This window comes from Notolabrus celidotus, chromosome 14 (assembly GCF_009762535.1).
Source record: "Notolabrus celidotus isolate fNotCel1 chromosome 14, fNotCel1.pri, whole genome shotgun sequence".
Classification (NCBI taxonomy): Eukaryota; Metazoa; Chordata; class Actinopteri; order Labriformes; family Labridae; genus Notolabrus; species Notolabrus celidotus.
In genome coordinates this window covers 3771163-3790336 of record NC_048285.1, presented here as the reverse complement: position 1 = coordinate 3790336, position 19174 = coordinate 3771163, and the positions used below count along the sequence as shown (strand labels likewise).

The window sequence follows — 19174 nt, the reverse complement described above, 5'->3', positions numbered from 1 at the left end:
TTTCCATGAGTCAGTTGCACAAAGGGTGATGAAGCACAGTGACAGCTGGTCCGAGATTCAAGAGTGACAGGGTTTAAAATCAAGGCAGAACTGATGAATGCATACCCAGCTTTTCGGATATTTGCTGCATCCCTAAAATTGCCTTTTCCATGTCAGAAACATTTCAAGAATCAGAGGACTTAGTTACCAACATGACTTAAAGAAACCTATGCATATATATGTTATGAAACTAGTAACTTGTGCTGTATAATGTGGACTTATTGCTGATACAATTAGCCAGTCCCTGTTGCTGCCTGTTGAATGAAGGTTCCTCCCAAACCACAGCTACTGAGTATGTTTTATACAGCTGTCTTTATTACAGACGTCTGAGCAGCAAAGTTATTCCACTGTGGGAGGATTTAACTGAACATCTGAAGAGGTTGGAGTTTGTAAAACCAGCAATGAAACGAGCCTCACCCTGCTTTTAGAGGATGCCGACCCACCTAAAAGAATTCCAGTAGTCTAGACGTCATTGGTGGGTTCAAGCGGCCCACAGTAGTCTAACAGAGTGCTCTGGAAAGTTGAACATTTGTTTGGGATTTACGGGTCATTCAAGAGTGGTTCTTCTTCATACTGGTATAAGACTGCTGATGCATATACATCAATAATCCTGAATACTCTGGCTTCTGTGCACAACAGAGAAGAAGATGATAAATCAAGTAAAATGAGCTGCATCATGTTTGGACATAAATGTGTTTATTTGACATTTTTTATAGACAAAATCCTCAAAGACAGCAGCATCTGCCATGTTAATTACACATACAAGGTAAAAACTTTACAAAAATAAATAGCTTAAAAAGGAAGCTGTAGTAATAAAATAGCATGGTCCTTCACTGAAGGGATATCTGGCCTAATGCTCCATGTCTTTAGTTTTTATAACATACTGTAAATTAACAACAGGAATGAAGAAATCAAATATACATACAAGAGTCTGGAAACAACCGTGAGTGTTTGCGTATGATGCATTCAAAAACAAATGTTTGGAAATGAATGAAATCAATATTAGATTTCATTTAGAGTGTGGTGATGACTTGTCCTTGTGTCATCGCCTCCAAACAAGCTTTTGTTGCTCTGCAGGTTTTGCACCGCAGCTCCTCTCGGCTGCCTTAGAAAGCAGCCGGTAAATTAAACTACAAGGTAGAGGGAAATTCTCTGTCGTGGGTTTTCCTGGTCATAAACGACTGGTCATTATCTACACTTAGTCTTTTACACACCGTGTAAACTTAAACTTTATCAGTTTCTATAAATTCTACACATCTGGTTCAGAAATGGAACCATCTGTTCTGATTCACATCAGGCTCTAAACTAGACGAAGATTTAGTCAGGTTTAAAGCCACTGATTGGTTTTCATCTTTGTTCGAGGATAAAGGTTTTATATGGATCTCATTTGGGTATGTGTGAAGAAAAGAGAAGTAATGAAACAGGAGGTTAAAGCCCATCGCATTAATCGTATGTACCGTGTGACCTCAGTGAAAGGTAACAGCTTGATCAAAGCTTCATGGGGGTTTGAGTTCTGTGGAGGACACTTGGAGGTATATTTACACTGTGCTGGTGTTGACAGCAGGTTTCATGCCATTATTCTCAGCTGACTTTGAAACTAAAGAAACATCGCAGATTAAACCAGACTTCATACAAAAGGTTTCTGTTGACGTGGGACTAGAAAACTTCTCCCTCTGGAGAAAACTCACACACAGCACCTTCATGTAGCATGTATACATAGCATCACATGTACATCCTGAGGTAGATTTACATTGTTCAACTCTCAATAGTGGTTGTAAAATGTCAACAAAAGATGACAAACTATATTTAGGCAGGAGCCTGGGATGTAACATCATATGAACAGTTGGTTACATGGATGGAAAACACGCTCACAGGAAGCAGGGCTCAGATCAAAGTCAAGGCCCCAAGCTCTTTTTCTCTCTGACTGTAAAAGACACAAAACAAACACTGACCCACAATCTGCAGGAGATCTCAGAGACGTAATTGTTGGAATTTGTTGTTATTTTGTGGTTTTTTTGTTCTTTGTAATAATTGTGTCTTTGTGTGCTCACACTGTGATGCTCTGCAGAAATGTTGTGTCAATTTTCTTATTGTTTAGAGTGGCCCTGAAAGGTTTCGTGTCTCTTTCCATCTTTTATATCTCTGTCGCCTTTCTTTTCTCTTTGTTGTCATTTTGCATACACCTGTTGACATTTTGTGTCATTTTTTTGTCTTCTGCATCTCTTTAAAGTAATCTCAAGTCTTATTTTGTATCTTCTATAGTCATTTTTTGAGTATAGTTGTTGTGCATCTTTTTGGAGTCATAACATCTTTTCTCGCTCTGTCTCCTTGTTTTTGTTTTTGTCTCTGTGGTCTTTTTTGTTAGTTGCATGTGTCTAAGTGATTATGTTGTGTCTCTTTAAAAAAAAAAAAGTGCTTTTTTGTGGTGTTGTTACATATCTTGGTGTCTCTGTGTGTTCACTCTTTGTCATCCCTTCTTGTTTTAATGTTCAGTGTGTTTTTGTGTCTCTTTCTCCTGCTTGTGTGTCTCTCTTTTGGTGTCTTATGTAAATGTTTTGTGTCTTTTGCAGTCGGACCCCTAACCCTGAGCCAGGTTTCCCTGTGCAGTAATCCATCCATGTTTAGTAAGTTTAATCAGACCACATTGGCAAAGTTCACTGATCTCCCGCCGCTCATCAGCACTCTTGGTTGAGGCACTCTCCAGAGACCGGTTCTGGCATTTTCTTTGGATCACACTTCTCTGACTCAACAGTCTTCCCAGTGTAGTCTATGCAGACAACGCTGCGACGGCGCTCCCCCTGACCACAAGTTCGTGAGCAGGCGGACCACGGTCCCATCTGCCAAATGGGGCACGGCAGATCCCCACAGGCCTTGATGTCTATGGGCTTCAGGTCTTTGTCACACTGGCTGGAGAAGAAGCCCGCAGTGTCTCTGCATTCAACGTTCCTCCTGGACCACCCGGAGCCGCAGCTCTTGGAGCACTCAGACCACTCCTCCATTACCCAGTCGGGCGCATCAAACGGATGGATCATGTGCAAAGACGGCGACTTTTTGTCCTTTGACTTATTGAAGGAAACGTCTTTGGGGATGAAGAAGGTATACTTGACCTTCGGAGGGTTGGCGTCTCCTGCTGTGGCCAGGATCTGGATGGTGATGGCCTCCTTCAGCTGCATGAAGCTCTGGATCCTCTCCAGTGTGGTGGAGGAGCCGCTGTACTTCAACACTGCTCCCAGCACGGGGATGTCCTGCTCCACCGTGGACACTGAGAAGTTGCCGTTGAGGATGTAACCACCGCTCTCTCTACTCACAGCCAGGTAGTTCCCGTCGTGTTTGATTCCTCTGTTGCTGCGCTGTTTCACGTCGATGTTTGTCGCTCCAATTGGAATTGTGACGATGTCGCTGTATCCGTATCTGGTGGGAGAAAAAGAGCAGGAATTAGATAACGCAAGCGAAAAGTGTTGATGGATGAAACATGGAGGTAAATCTTTGAAGCACTTACGTGGCCTTGTTGTAGGAGCCGGTGATCTTTCTACAGGTGAGTCCAGTTCCTCCACACACCCCGCACTTATCCACTCTCTTGTTGGATCCGATCACCTGGTCACAGCCTGCCTTCACACACTGACCTTGGACACACACGGAGGTGGTGTCTGGGCCACAGGTCGTCCCGTCGATCACCTGCAGAGACGCAACAAGAAGGTGCTGTTAATTATTCTATCAGAAGAGCTGAGCATCTGTGGCCTTCCTCTTTTCTAAGTTTAGATTATTATTCATTCTTTATAATCTTTGCTACTCAAGAATGATGTACGGTGAGGTATCATCATGTTTAGAATATCCAAATATATGTGTGTACGAGCGTTGTATCCGTACCTTAGATTCAAACACCTTGAATTCACTGCTGCCTCTGGCTCTGCAGAACAGCTTGCACCGGTCCCGGGGAGAGACACCGGCGTACTTGGGTATCCACTGTTTCATGTTCCCGTTGAAGTCCAGGTAGTTGGGGCTGTTGTACTTCTCACACTGCTCCTCTCTGAAACTCTTCCCTAAAGATGAGAGAGGGAGTGAGGACGAATGCACAAAGGTCAACAGAAAGCTCTTACACACTTTATAACTGGGCAGAAATCAAAAGAGACGTAGTTAATTAAACTATCTAATAATGTAACTTCTATGATCTATGTTGAATAGATCAGTGTTGCTGATTTTTAGTTCTGAATTTTGCAGAGGATTACAGAGATTAGACATTAGGTATGCTGAATCCCATATGATATTGGCCTTCAAAACAAGAAGTCAAATGACATCAAATTGACAACTTTTGAAGGAAATTCATAATTTGAGTAATATTTGGAGCTGTGGGGAAATTTCAGAGTGTTTTTTTATGTTTTATGGACATTTTAAAATCTATAAACGTATCAAATCAGGAGAGTAATTTTCAAACTAATTGTTTTGTCGCTCTAAAAGGTATAAATACACTTGGCCTGTAATTGTGCCCTATATGCATCATGCAGGCTGTGCAGCATGATGTCATGTTGAGCTAGAAATTCATCTAAATATAGATCAGAAGATTTATTTACATCCTAATATAACCTGTACAGTAAAGTTAAGAGGGGAGCTACTTTGGAGGCTGCACTTAAAGATGCAATCATTTGCAGTAAAGCAAATAATAAGTCAAAATTTCAGTAAAACTGCCAGACCAAATAAATAAATAGGAAAAATATTTTTTCTTTTTTTCTGCAATGTGAGAATAAAGTTAAAATTTGGTGAATCAAGAAAAAAATCAAAAAATGTCTGATTCATGGTAATAATGTAATTTTCTGGCTTTATTCACATATTCGATTAATTGCATTGAGTTAAAATAAAGTATAAAAATGTTCAAACACAGGAGGGTAATTAAAGTCTGAGTTTTGCATCATAAACCTTCCTCACTGCCGCTTCTCACCTTGGTTGTTGTCACAGGGTTCTGTGTTGCAGGACTGGTACTGAACCCTCTGTCCCTCACAGTACTTCCCTCCGTTCTGGGGCACCGGGTCCGTGCACTCCCTGTAGGAGAACTCCACCCCTCCTCCACAAGTCCTGGAGCACTGCTGCCACGGTCCCCACTCGCTCCAGCCGCCGTCCACAACCACCTGCGGTCAAACACAGCGAGAGAAGAGCCGTCAGAGTGGTTGGTTAGAGCTCCGCGCCAAAGGCAATCTCAGCTGTGTAGCCTCGACCGCAGTCTGGCTTCTGGGTTTGAGGCCGCACAGTGTGTTGGCGGGCCGACACTCCAGGCTAAATCTGTGTTGAAGTTCGGCACGCGCCTGCTGTCTGACTCTACCCACATTCCTGCCACATGTGTCACTCACCACCAGTGGGAGCTGCCATGCTGCAGCAACATTCGAAGTGTGTGTGTGTGTGTGCGTGTGTTTGTGCATTTGCCAGATTGGGTGTCCTTTCCAGAAGTTTTTACGAGTTTGGATCAGCTAACGTTCCAGCTGCCAGCACGTCTGGCTTCACAAACACATGTGTGATCATAACACAAGGAGAAGATATCAAGGCAACCGAGCTCAAATGAAACACCGAGATGTATAAATGTTCTTAAAGGAAATATAAAAAGGCATCAAGTAGCAGCTGGATTTAAACTCACTCGATTCAAATAACACTGATCTGTACTTTTACCCTCTGCGTTTCCTTCATGTACTCCTGCTTCAAATGACTCAAGGTGGGATACTCAGAGAGATCACATCGCCATGAACTGAGAACTGAGATCACATCAAGTGCTTTTCATCAAATTCAACAAGACGTTTTGTTTTTCTAAGCTGATCTAAAAGAGGAGCTGAATCAAACACATCTGAAGCTGAATCATTCAAACGAACCTCAAACAATAGACTCAACATCGGAAACAACAGCGTCCAACGTGTAAACTTTAATCCCACTTCCAGGATGTTCTGAAGGTTTTGATCAAATCACAAACATTTTCCAATCACTGAGGTCAAGACTGAACTTAAAAGCTTGAAATCTTAACGTTTGTTTGATTCAAGAGATTAAGGTCCAGCCAACCAGCAGGGTTTTATAATTCACATGCAAACTCCTGGTGCAGAACGAAAGTTGACACGCTCACGGATTCAGTGAAATGCTTAAAAATCACGTACTGCTTCAGACTTGATCACTTATAACCGAGTACATGGAGAGCGCTCTGTGAAAGTGACACACTGAAACCTATACAGGAAGCTCTCTGCAGAAAATGAGTGCAAGCAAACATGCTGATTCTGCAGCATGCAACACTAAAAGCCTTTCAGCTGCGTTCATTTCAGAGCTCATATTCCTCTTTTCACCGACTCAGGAGGAACACAGCGCGCTCATTAGCTGCTAAAAGCTCTTCAGAGTTCATTAACTCTTCCCTAATTCTGGTGTTGTGTTCCCGGCAGGCAGGGACAGACTGCTCTTTTTCACAGAGCTCTAAGAGGGAACCAAAACATGGAGCTGTCTGCCAGGAATCAAAAAGGCAATGAGCTGAGAGACAGCGGCGCTGCTTTGGGGTGATAATTGGTGAGTATGAAGTCAGCTTTCACACAAAGTCAAGACACCTGACGGGACATTTCTGAACACTGACGAGTGAAGCATCAAAGGAAGACTGTGTGATCGTTAACTTCAACTAAATAAAGGTATATGTGACGTTCCAACAGCAGATTAAAGATTCAGCTCAACACTTTGATAAGATAGATGTAGCCACGGTGATGTCATCTATTTGTTTTGGACTTTGAAGTTTCAAGTTTAACAGTTCACCTCCAAAAGTGACCATATGTGTGCACCAACATGCACCAAATAGTGACAGGAACAGGATGAACCTGCAACCAGTGCAGAGAGGGCTGCAGCCTCTTTACATGAGATGTCTGTACTACAGACTGAACCAAACATGCACCCGGAGGTGACCAAATTTAGAGATGTGGTTGGATAAACATTGCCACACCTGGTTGAAAGTTTGCTATGGTGCTGACTTGTCAATCACAGGTACCAACACCCAAAAACATACCCTGCTTTGTTGCATATTTTACACTAAATGACACCTTGATTAGCAGATTAGGAAAATGTTTGCTGAGTTAACGAATCAACTGCAAGGTAAAGTCATTTTCTCATAGATTTCTATGCGGTTTAACTTCTTCTTGCAAGCAGCTATGTTGCATCCTGCCAAATATTTGAAGGTTGAAAGCACTTATGCATCATCTTCACTTTTAAAACCAAATGTCTATGTCCCTACCCAATCTGTGCAAACACGAGGCTAAGTTTGCAAATATGGTCTAACGTCCAATTATCAGGAGCTGCGGGTTATAACGGACAAACTACAGGTGTTGTGGCAAACCCCTAAAGGAGAAAAGGAACATTAAGAGTAAGGCTAAGATGAGATATAGACTCAGTCTTACCAGAGGTTCCATCACTTCCTGTGTGGACTTGCATGCTCCATTTAGGCAGGTCCTGTTGACGCCACAGGATGTGCCGTCCGCCCAGTGCAAGCTGCCGTTCTTGGTGGAGCACTGCATGGTTCCGTCCTCCTGACACCACAGCTGGCTGCAGATGTCGCTCTCAGACGTGTTGGGGCAGTGGATGAACTCCTCTCCAAAGATCTGCTGGCACTGCTGGTCCAGGCTGTACTTGGTTCCTGGCAGCTCTCTGGGTAAGGACATGGAGCTTTCTGGGACGTCCAGCAGGCAGTCCCCTGTGGTTACAGTAGAAAGAGACACCTCATGAGTCTGAGAAGTTTGTACTTTATGGAGATTAGAGCACTGACAGTTCTAAATGTGTTGCTCCTTATGTGTAGCATGACAACGGTGGAGAACTATTCAGGTCAAGCTGTGTCCAGACTATAAATATAAATCATTAAATTGAACTAATGGAGTGCAGTTTTATTGGCCGCCTTATGCTCCAAATCTGGACTTTCGGCAGCTTTTGGAAATCTGAATTCATGCATTATTCTGCTAATGATTGTTTTTTATATTCAATAAGCTTTTTGTCCGCTGTTGTCAATGACGTCTGTAGTTTGGAACCAACTTCCTCGGCCACATTCGCTTTTAGCTGGAGGCTTTTCCCCGACTGATAAAGAACACATTCTGCTGACACCAGCTGTTGCTTTTGGCCGAGAGGGTGAAGAACAGGAAGAAGTCCATCGTATGACTCATCGGAAAAGACAGTTCAATGATAGGTCTTGCAAGGATACAAACAATGCAAGACGCAAAACATGAGCGACAGCGGGCAGGGCGAAGACAAAGAGACAGGATGGAGGAGGAGGAGGACTTGGAAAGAGAGGATGTGGAAATCTGGGGCAAGATAAACTATCCGTGTAACCAATAATTCAAGGGCAGCGACATGTTTAAGCAGGAAAGCCATGGTTGGAGCGCAAGAGGTCTACCAGTATGTTTTATTCATCTCTGAATCAGCTCTAATGACTGAGCCACAGTGTCGTGGCAGGCGGCCATATTGGCAGCCGGCCTCTGCAGAGCAGCTCAGTTCAGGATTTATCCTCCGTGTCATTTAACTGAACCTGATATATTTCCTACCGTGTCCGTTGTCAAAGAACTCTGTGACGTAGAGAGCGCTGCAGGGGGACCATGGCGACGTCTTGTTGAGGCTGACAAACAGAGGAGCCATCAGGTAATGTCCTCCCAGGTCTCCGAAGAGTCTCTCACAGGTCTTGGAGTCATCATGAGGCATACTCAACACATGACCTGCAGAGGGGAAGGATGCAATCATAATTCAGCCTAGTGACGAGGTGTCTGTTTGGCTCTGTCCTAATCAGGTCTTATCATGTTGTTTGATCCCGGTTTGCAAATCCTGCACACCTAGAGAATTTAAAAACTGCTTTCACGTCACCTTTTAGCCCCCAGGTAAACATTAAATGATTGTGATTTGTTAGAATATCTTCTGGAAATAGACTCACACTGAGATTATGAATGATAGTAGAATGCAAAGTTGAATCTAACAGACCTGGTATGTTATGATTAAGCCTTTTTCATAATTCCTACACCCCCAACAGTCCACTCATGAGCTAGAAATGTGCACTGACCGAGCTCGTGTGCAGCTGTGAAGGCAGCTTGCAGTCCGTTGTCCTCGATGACTGAGCAGCTTCTCTTGGGGTCACACATCGTCCCGACGTCGGCAACACCCAATGTGTCACAGCTCCTCTGTCCGCAGATGTCCTGCAACACAGACACGGAGAACAGTGAGAAAACACTCAGGGCATGATGGTCTGAGATTAGAGACGCTGAAACCAAGAGTGGCAGTTGAACTGAGAGGTGGAAGTATTTTACCCCATGTGATCCCCTATGTTTCCAAAAGTAACTTGAAAAAAATAACTGAAACCAATTTAAAGTTGATACTGGCAAAAATAGACGTTTGACATCTTAAATGTGATGATTTTCATGCCAGAAAATCACTGAAAATGTTAGCTAAATGCTAGCATGTTGTATTCTGTATCCTATCAAGCTAATGCAAAGTAATGTATAGGAACCATACGTCAACGCTCATACAACGAATCATCACGCTACCCTGTTTGTCAGTGAAGCATATTATTATGATGAATTGAAAAATACGTAGACCTAATTAATTTAACATCGAAGATTGGTGAAAAGAATTCATGGATTTATTGTCAATGAAACGGGCAGCTTCATCCCTCTCTGAGTTTGACTGTGGAGATGAAGGACCCTGGAACTTTATAAGGCAATTTTTGGAAAAGAATGTTATCAGGGTGAATCAGGTAGTTATACAAGTGTTTTGCAGGCAGCTGTTCTTACGGGGTCGTCCCAATGGTCCCACATTTCCACTTACATTAAATGTTTGCAATAAACAAAGATATGGGCACACCAGATTTAGCTAAAAGCTACATTCCATCTGTAGTCCATTGCTACTGGATAATAGGTTGAGTGTAATTGGCTACCAAATAGGGAGAAAGGGGGATGCAATCTGATACAAATTTATGAAAAAGGAATTTTGGGAACATAGGACCAAATTTCAGAAAAAAAATGTATAAATGTGGGAACTGTGGGAACATAGGCCACTCCTGTTCTTACAGATTGAATGAAGTAATTTTCTGTTAGCTTAGCCACTGAGACAACCTGTAGGGATGTATTTACCAGAACAGTTATCGCAGTGCAATGGCCTTGAACTGTGAAACAAAACGGCCTGGATGTAACTTTGTTTGACCAATAAATTAAACCTGTATAAACCTGAGCTTCAACTTTTGATGTCCCAAAGTGGAGATCTGTTCTGCAGCCAGGTAAAAACTATAAAACATACAGAAATCACAGGCTCTTAGACCTAGGTATCTGAGCACCTTTGCATGGTCATATTGGTGCAAAATATAAATTGAAAAAAAGTCTCATCTCATTTCAGATTAATAAAAAGCTGCACTGGCTGACACACCAGAAACTATAACCCTCTCTGAATTAGTATCAAGCCCAATAATCCTACATCAGTCTATAAATCAATGAGGATTAGATAAAAAGGTCTTTATAAGGGAGGTCAGCGTTAACACGTTAATCTTGATGTCATTAAAGGTGACATATCACACTTTTTTCATCAATATATATTGGTCTAAGAGGTCCCCAAAACATGTCTTTAAAGTTTATGCTCAAAAAAACACTTTGAAATCAGATTTTGGTCTGCCTGAAAATCCCTCTTCTTCAGTCCTCTTCAGAACACTCTGTTTTCCCTCTGACCACGCCCCCTCCGGAAGTGGATGTGCGTCGGCTCTCCAGCACGTTGATCTAATGTTTACATGTTGGCTGAATATACACGGCTGCTCACAGATCGCGTTACTTCAACCCTCTGAATCTGATCCAGAATCTGATCCTGACGGAGAGGCGCCTGTAGCAGGACCTTTCTGAAGGATTGGTCATAGATTTAGTGTTTCTTGTTGTTTTATTTATCAGTATGTCGACGTGTGTCTTGGTACACAGCTACGAACATGTAGCTATGTGGCTATGCTAACTAGCGCTAGCACTCATCCATGATAAATAAAAATCATCCACTAGATCTTCAAATCTGCAGACGTGGGGAGTAAAACCGACCTCTGCCAGAAAGGCAGCAGGACCTTTCTGAAGGATTGGTCACAGATTTAGTGTTTCTTGTTGTTTTATTTGTCAGTATGTCGACGTGTGTCTTGGTACACAGCTACAGCTACGACATGTAGCTATGTAGCTATGCTAACTAGCGCTAGCACTTATCCATGATAAATAAAAATCATCCACTAGATCTTCAAATCTGCAGACGTGGGGAGTAAAACCGACCTTTGTGTTTATTAAGACAGCCTACAACTAGCATGCCTCCCTCCTAAGCTCCTTGTTAGCACACGTGTGCAGGTAATGAAAAACGGGGGAGGGATTCAGTATTATTTTATACAGTCTATGGGCTGAACAAGCTCCGAGCTCTGACTCCGTGACAGACCGGATATTGTTGTTACGTAACAAAAACACTGAAGTCTGAAACGGCTCGTTTCACACACATTTACAGAAAGGTGGAGAAATCAGAACAGGGGCAGAATGGATTTTTTTCATTCTCGGGGGGTTTGTAGACATGCCAGGGACACATATTTCAGGTAAAGAACCATTAAAAAGTCAATTTTGCATGACATGTCACCTTTAAGGTCTGACATGTTTGTTAACCATGTGTTATTTTGTCCTTTTTGACACAAAATGCAGAATAATGGAATTTTAAGCACGTGATTAAAGATGCAATAGTGCCAGAAAAATGTATCATTTGACAGCCCTAGACTTTACCTGTTTATTTATATGTAATGTAAGATTGCACATTGAAACATACTATGCATATTATTACACAAAAGCAGCACAGAATCTTTCAGTTTTGCTTGGTCAGCTTGAGTTGCAGCACCAACGTTACCACGAGGCAAAGTTACAGACCAACTTCTCCAACCTCAGTGTGCAACATTAATCAAAAATTACAGCTACATCAGAAAGAGCAGTGAGCTTAGGTACAGAGAGGTGCTGTGCGCAGTTGCAGAGTGTTATCTGTCAGTAGAAGAAGAGAGACAGACTATTTATAAGTGCCATAAAACAACAGAGCCTCAGCAGCATACCGAATACCAACACTGACATACCAACTCCAATCAACTCGTGTTGCTGGAACAAAAGCTGCATAACACGAGCCACATGAGCCAAACAGAGAAGATACATTCTTGTCTTCACTCCATTCCAGTGTTTCATTCAAATGAGTTACAGTTACTTTATTACCACGGCTGATCAGTGAAGTATTGAGCAACCCTCAAACAACAGAAATATGGTTATTTCATGATGATATCGGCTGGGTGCATCGTTAAAAACCCAAATGAGGCCTGTTTCCATTCAGGAGTATTGACTGCAAACAGTCAGCAATCAAAGAGTTAAAGCCATTATCCTGTCCGAGTAGATTTAGAGGGTGTATGGGCAGCGCTGAGTGACTGTTTTATTAATCAAGTCTGACTGCAGACCTTCACCATCTATTTACGTCAACTTGTTTTTCTGCCATTTTTTGTGGAACAAATCAAAAACATGTTGCTCAGTGTTTCCATCATAAAACAAAGCAAATAAATATCCACAGCACGCATCGTCCAGAGCGTGAGGTGGGGAAAATGAATACTGTCGACTATCAGAAATCTTTCCCTGCTTGAGGAGAAGCCTGGCTGTGTAGGACGGAGATGGACGTGTCCTCGTCTCATCCTCAGAAAACCACAAAGCAGAGCTTACTGTGATCTGAAACACATCTGGACCTGAAGCTGCCGTTTAAACACAGCTCAGCGTGTGTTTGTACACCTTGTTCCACAATAACTCCCATCAGTCATGTGTGCAGACACACTGACACAAAGCAGAATGTATGGGTCACAGCATTAGCTGCAGTATTGCATTATGCAGACAGATATGAAAGAACACATGTACAGTACCCGACTGCAAAAATGCATGAGAAAAATGTTTCCACTACAAGAAACGGAGGGTTAGTTTAGAGTTTCACAACAGCCAGTAGTAGCAGCAACTGTGTCTTATGACTGTGGCAGACATGGCACACATTTTCAACCCTGACCCGGCTGCATACCCGAGCCCTGACCATTTAGAGTGTTCCTAATCATGTCAAGGCTGATTTGTGGCGGCACTAAAGTTAGCTCATCCACAAGGAGCCTTCCGTCCTCTGCGTTTCAAAGCATATCTCCGCGGAAATGGAAAAACAAACATAAACCGGGTTTGTGTGAATGATGGTTTCCTTGATCCAAAGCCTCTGCAACAAGTCTGCAGAATCCCATATGTTGAATCCATCATTTCCCCCAAACTAGGGTCAGTTTTACATGCTCACGTCATTCAGTAGGCGGATAAATACCATCCTGTCATCGATCATGGTGCAAACAGCAATGCAGCGAGCTATAAAAGAGTAATAATAGAGGAGTTTCGCGCCTAACGTATTGTCTGCTAACACCTTGTCAACGTGTACATACCAGAGAGGAGACGGCAGCCAAATACAGCTGAGCGAGCCAATCACAACACAAACCCTGAGGACTCATGATCTTATTTCCTGTCAAAGTATCCATAAAGCAGTTTGTTTGTTCTCTGTTGACATTCCCTCTGCTTGGAAAAGACTACAACTATTCCATCTCATAGATCTCTTTTCAGCACCTTAATTCACCCTCAGGGCTGAAAAGGCTTTCCTGAACTTCCTCTCTTTTCATCCGTTCTTTAATCTTAAACGCGTCCTCCTGGGTATCTCACAGACCCGATGATGACCGAGCCAGGAGTGTCGGTTTCCAGCTGGGGCCCCCCACTCTTTACCCAAAATGCACCTGTTTCACTCAAAGGCTCTTTGGTTTCATGTAATTGTTGTGCGGTCGGGTCTGCTGCTTCTGAAACCACATTATGTACCGCAGCTGGACCGGATTCTAAGAGTGCTCCACTCATGACTCATCCGTGCTCGATTATTCCTTCTGAATGGAGGAAAAATATAACAGTCTGACATGAGCGAGCAGACTTTCCATTTCAGTGTTACACTCTTAAATTAACAACCTGGAAGACGCTGTTTTGCCAAACCATGATTACATGTAAGGCAGTTATAATCCATCATGAGATATTCTGTACAAATTTGACAATGAAGTCAAGGTATTTCATGTCAGCAGTGAAAACTGTGAAAGCTGCTTCGTTCTTTTTGTTTGTTTGTTGTTTTTTTTGCTAACTTGAAGGCGAAAATCTCCAACAAAGTAACACATGTTTGATTTATTGAAGGCCTGTGAAGATTTAATCACTGTTCATGGTCATTAAAACACATTGAAGAGAGAGTTTATGACTCCAGTCCTTCAAATAGCCATCAAATAAGGACTCTGTTATTTTGTGAGGGTGGCGCAAGGAGGTAAAATCCTACTTTATTTGCCTCTTTTATTCTCCGATCATTAGAGGTCTTGTAAATGCAAACAAAGAGCGGAGGTTTTATGAGTTGGTTAAACAGACACTTAAATGTGCGCCAAATAGGGAAACACATCTCAAACACAACTAGCTTTGACTCTCAAAGGAACATTTGTTGATGTAACACCGCAGCAATTTAGCCATTTATCACTTATCAGACAAAATTAGCCACTCCCTCATGGCTGCAGGTAATTTCTATCTATCTGTATAGAGATGCACTTCCTTGCGTTGGTCACTAGAGGCATCACCTGTTCTTACTTACTGTTCTACAGACACCAGTCACATATGTAAGTAGAAACAAGGTGTTATTTGGTGGGGATGGACATTCCAAGCGAAAATATTATTGGATAATCGTTGGCATCGATTCAACAATTATTCACATAATGTGTAGTAGTTTGAGATTGAGAAATGGAGAAAATCGCTGCGACTGTCGTGAATGTCTTCTTCTTCTGTTATTTAATGCGGTTAGCAAACAGCTTTAAGATGCTCTATAGCCACCATCTGGCGGGAATACCGTATCACAACCAGGCACCGGTAAAAACGATGTAAAATTGTACTTTTAAAATGAGAAAATATTCAAAGTAACTCTTAGATTTTAACAAAGTGAACGAATATTCAAATATTTGAAAATCATTGCCCATCCATATGATTTGGGTGTATACAAGCTAATTTTCACTCTCCTTGCAGATTTGTTTTAGTCTGCTCCAAATCCTAAAGACAACATCTGGGTATTAGCCCCTTAGTGCTCTTTTATATTCCCACTTAGAGGCTATCTTTGTCCACTTGCTGTTTGGTAATGGTCCAGTAGTGCGACGGCAGTTCAAGTTAGAGAGATGATGACAGATCAGATCAGAAAACTCAAGTCAGCAGATATATGGCTGAAGCAAACCAAGGAGTTTGGTGATATTTCTTGAGCAGAGACTTACGAGTACAGATCAGTTTCTTACACCTGATACCTCTGCTCCTTCTAATGTTAAATATGGTGTTCCCCAAGGATCAAGTATTGGGCTTCTGCTGTTGTCATTTCACTGATGGAGACTTTGAGACAACTGAGCAAACTCTGAGGTTGCTGGTCATCTTACATATGATTCTTATAAACGCCTACGACATTATGCCGATGATGGTGTGCTTTATTCCACAGATCTATAAAGATATCATGGAGCTGTGTAGTAAAGTGAAACCAGGCGTGCACTCGTCACTCACCTCTCTGGTGAACAGCATGGCGGTGTCATAGTGCTCCGGATGTCTCTGGCTTGGTGGGTTGAAGAGCTGCTGCCAGGAGCAGAAGTTCCTGAGGGCCACGCCTCCGTTGCTGGAGACCGCCGGGCCGACCTCTTCGTCTTCCACCACCAGCAGCTTCACCAACACCATGTTGACTGAGTTCTTTATGCTGGGGTGCTTGTACAGCTGAGCGGCCATCGACATCAGGGTCAGAATGTAGTGCTGAGGAGGAGAGGCAGGACATTTAACTTTCTTGCACAATCTCAAAGACGCACTGCATGGTGGATAAAAGAGACCAGAGTGAGAAGACTTGTTTTGCTTGTAGCCATTATTGCATAATGTTACACTAATGTTCCTGGCTGCACAGACTGGAGGCCAACAGTGACATTCAACAGTCTTAAATACCTGATACCAGACAAACCCTGCACACTTTAACGGCCAATGTTTGTTTTTTGACAAACCCACAAAACAAACAATCAATCCATTACAAAGATGTCTACAAAGCTTGCAGGGTTCAAACAAATATGAACTCATATTCAAACTCATTTTGTGTTATGTCACTGACTCCATGTTCCGACGAATACAATGGAAAAACTGTGTGTGTGCTGTTCCTCCCACTGAGAAGAGTGTCTGACTCCAGAAATGGAAACTTAAGCAACAAAGTGACATAATTAGCCCTCAAACCATTACAAGATGTATGATGATCACACTTTTTTAAAGTTATTTATTCAATAATTTGTGCTCCTAACTGGAGAGGAGCAGTTCTCCCCTTTAAGAAGTCGACCTGAAGTCTCCTCCTGGCCCAGTGAAGAGCCTGCTTCTCTTAAAGGGGATGAGAGTAACAGATGTTATCATAACAGACGTCTGAGGCCACCTGTATGTTTTCAACCTAAAATAATGTTCCGTGTTTGTGCACCTCGACGGGACAGAGGATGAGCTTAGATCTGGAAACATTTGTTTGACACAGCTTCACATATTTTCATCTAAAGCTTTAAAGAGTAGAGTTTTAATTCAAGGCTTTATTTTCTGAGTAAAAACACACGTAACTACAAAAAGCTTCATCCGATTTTCTATTTTTGCCCATGATTGCATCATCGAGTGTGAAGAAGTTACGTGCAGGCTTTTCCACAGAGCTGTCATGATGTTGTGTTTTAGTGGAGTCGTGGTAAATCACTGTGAATGTGGGAGGATTGTGCCATGATGTGTAGTGTAAAGTCTTCCATCAGCTGTGCTGAACTCACTTTTTCTGGGGACGGAGGATTTTCCCACATAAAAAAAAGAAAGTTTCCACATGTGTTGCACACACACACTGAACACACACACACTCTCTCACACACACACACATGTTGGTCTGAGCCTTAGACTTCCAAACTACTAAAACTGCTTACAGAAAACAAGAATAATGTGGATGTTTTCTGGATTAAGATTTTTGAATATAAAGCAGTTTGTGCTCTCTTTGTTTGGCCTCACTTTACTTTCAAACTGTAGCACAGAGTCGAGTCTGGCAGCTGAGGAGCTTGTTAAGTACAAACAGACAAGAATTTGGCTGCCCTGGACTGTGCCAGGATCATAAACTGTCTTCCTTTTTCAGGATTTTCGCTCCAGAATAACACAGGATGGGTATTTCTAAATATAAAATCAGTGTCCATCATATTTTGTTCAATCTGAATATTGGATTTTCTGACAGGAAACAGCCATGTAATGAATTCATACTACTGAGTAAAAACAGCATAAAACGGATATTGTAAGCCTTGTGAATCTGCCCTGCATGATGCTGAGGCTCTGCTGCCAAATCGTGACCAAGTCCTGAGGAATGTGCTCCAGCATTGCATGCATTTCTATTGCCTGACCTTATTCCCAGTCTGTGGAAAACAGGGAGCACACAGACTTCCTCTGAAGTTCTCTCTCTGCCAAAACATGTTTTCATGAAACATCAGTGAATAACCAATTCCTGAGAATATATTTCTGGGCTGTGAATCCCTGCAGGCGAGATTCAGGGGAATAAATTGGGAAAAGATGACGTCTTCAGAGGTGTTTGTGCGACACCCTAATCTGCTTAACTCAACTATGCTGTGTTTAGGTTCACATATCAACAGATCAACCGTGTGTGCAGGAAAGAATTAGTTCATCATGTCTGACCTTTATTTCATCTCCATAGAAGTGGGTCATGGTTGAATCTGCCACCACCAGGGTTTCTATGAACCGTGGCGCGGAAACAAAGCGTCTCCGGCGAGGTTCCCTCCGTGCGTCACTGTCGCTGTGCGTAAAGTTTTCCTCATTGTGCTTATCAGCTCTACTGTCTGCTGCCGCGTGATCAAACAGGAGGGGAACACCGTGGCTTTTGGTGAATGTCCTCCTCTTGATGACATGCAGCTGTTCTGCTGAGTCTGGCCCCAGCCCGCCTTGAAGTTTGGGCTCAATCAAATATTCTTTCCCCTCCGTTATGAAGGAGCCAAAGATGCCCGAGCACAAGCTGACAGACACAACCGAGTTCTGATCATCATCCACGTTCCCAGAGTAGAAACAGCTCCTGAGCTGTCCTTCATCCTCCACGGTCTGGTTCATCAAACTCTGGAGCCCCGCGGCACCTGAAGCGGTGCGTAAAGCGCCAACATCTCTGGCTTTGATGCGCGATATTGTGAAGGAAGGTGAGATAAAGCTGGTGTCAGGAATGAGATTGAGAGTCATGTCTTTGCCAAATGCGCTGAGGGTATATCTCGGCAGCTCCTCGCTTCTTTTCCAAAAGCGACCTCTGATTCTTCCAGTTATCCGCACAGGTACAACATCCTCAGATTCAAATGAAGTGGAGAGTGCCGCGTTTATTACGCACAGGAGTGAAAAGGCAAAACACAAAGTGGAGCACATCTTCTGCAACTTCAATTGCAATCAAAAATCGTAAAAATATTCAATTTATTGAAATGTATGTCCTGCTGGGTCGAGCGTCGTCTCCAATAAAAAGAGAAGCTTCTAGAGTCTTTCCAAATCGAAAGTGTTTTCAGTGCTGTAGAGTCAGTCCTGGTTATCAAAGTTGGACTTGTGTTAAACTTCAGTCTAAGTTGTCGTTTCTAATTCCTTATCCAGGCTATGTCTTGTTGTGCCACTCTCCAGCACCACTGCAGTCTGGACACATCGGGGGTATTTATACGTTCTGCTCTTCCCTGACATGAGGGGGTTTATTTTTGATATCCTCCGTTGCTGGAAAATTCTCCTCCCACTCTCGCACTTCACGAGACACTCGCGGATAAAACGGATCCAATGAGAATAGGCCGACACTCCCCCCTTCTGAAATAGCTTGACAACCGTGCTCCTATTATTAACCCAGCGTGCTATAAGACAGCGGCAGGACATCTATACTACGCATAGCTGGAAGTCCGCTACTCGAGTTATTTCGGAGCGGTGTGTGAGTGACAGGCCCCCACAGAGCCCGGAGCCCCCCCGAAGGCCGAGGCGCTTTATTCCCGCAGAAAAAAACCACCGCTGGACGGAGAGAGGCGCCGTGTGCGTGCGTGGAGCAGACC

General features: G+C 42.9%; 1 protein-coding gene across 1 annotated transcript; it reads right to left on the bottom strand.

The window, feature by feature from the left end:
- Positions 1–713: 713 nt before the first annotated feature.
- On the bottom strand, positions 714–18937 carry LOC117825722 (A disintegrin and metalloproteinase with thrombospondin motifs 8-like). The gene is made up of 9 exons (XM_034701651.1): positions 17796–18937; positions 15639–15878; positions 9071–9203; positions 8565–8732; positions 7434–7726; positions 4973–5159; positions 3907–4079; positions 3539–3714; positions 714–3450 (listed from the first exon to the last, which is right to left on the bottom strand). Exons 1-9 carry the CDS (start codon positions 18519–18521, stop codon positions 2715–2717), a joined length of 2832 nt encoding a protein of 943 aa, XP_034557542.1. The 5' UTR covers positions 18522–18937; the 3' UTR covers positions 714–2714.
- Positions 18938–19174: the final 237 nt, after the last annotated feature.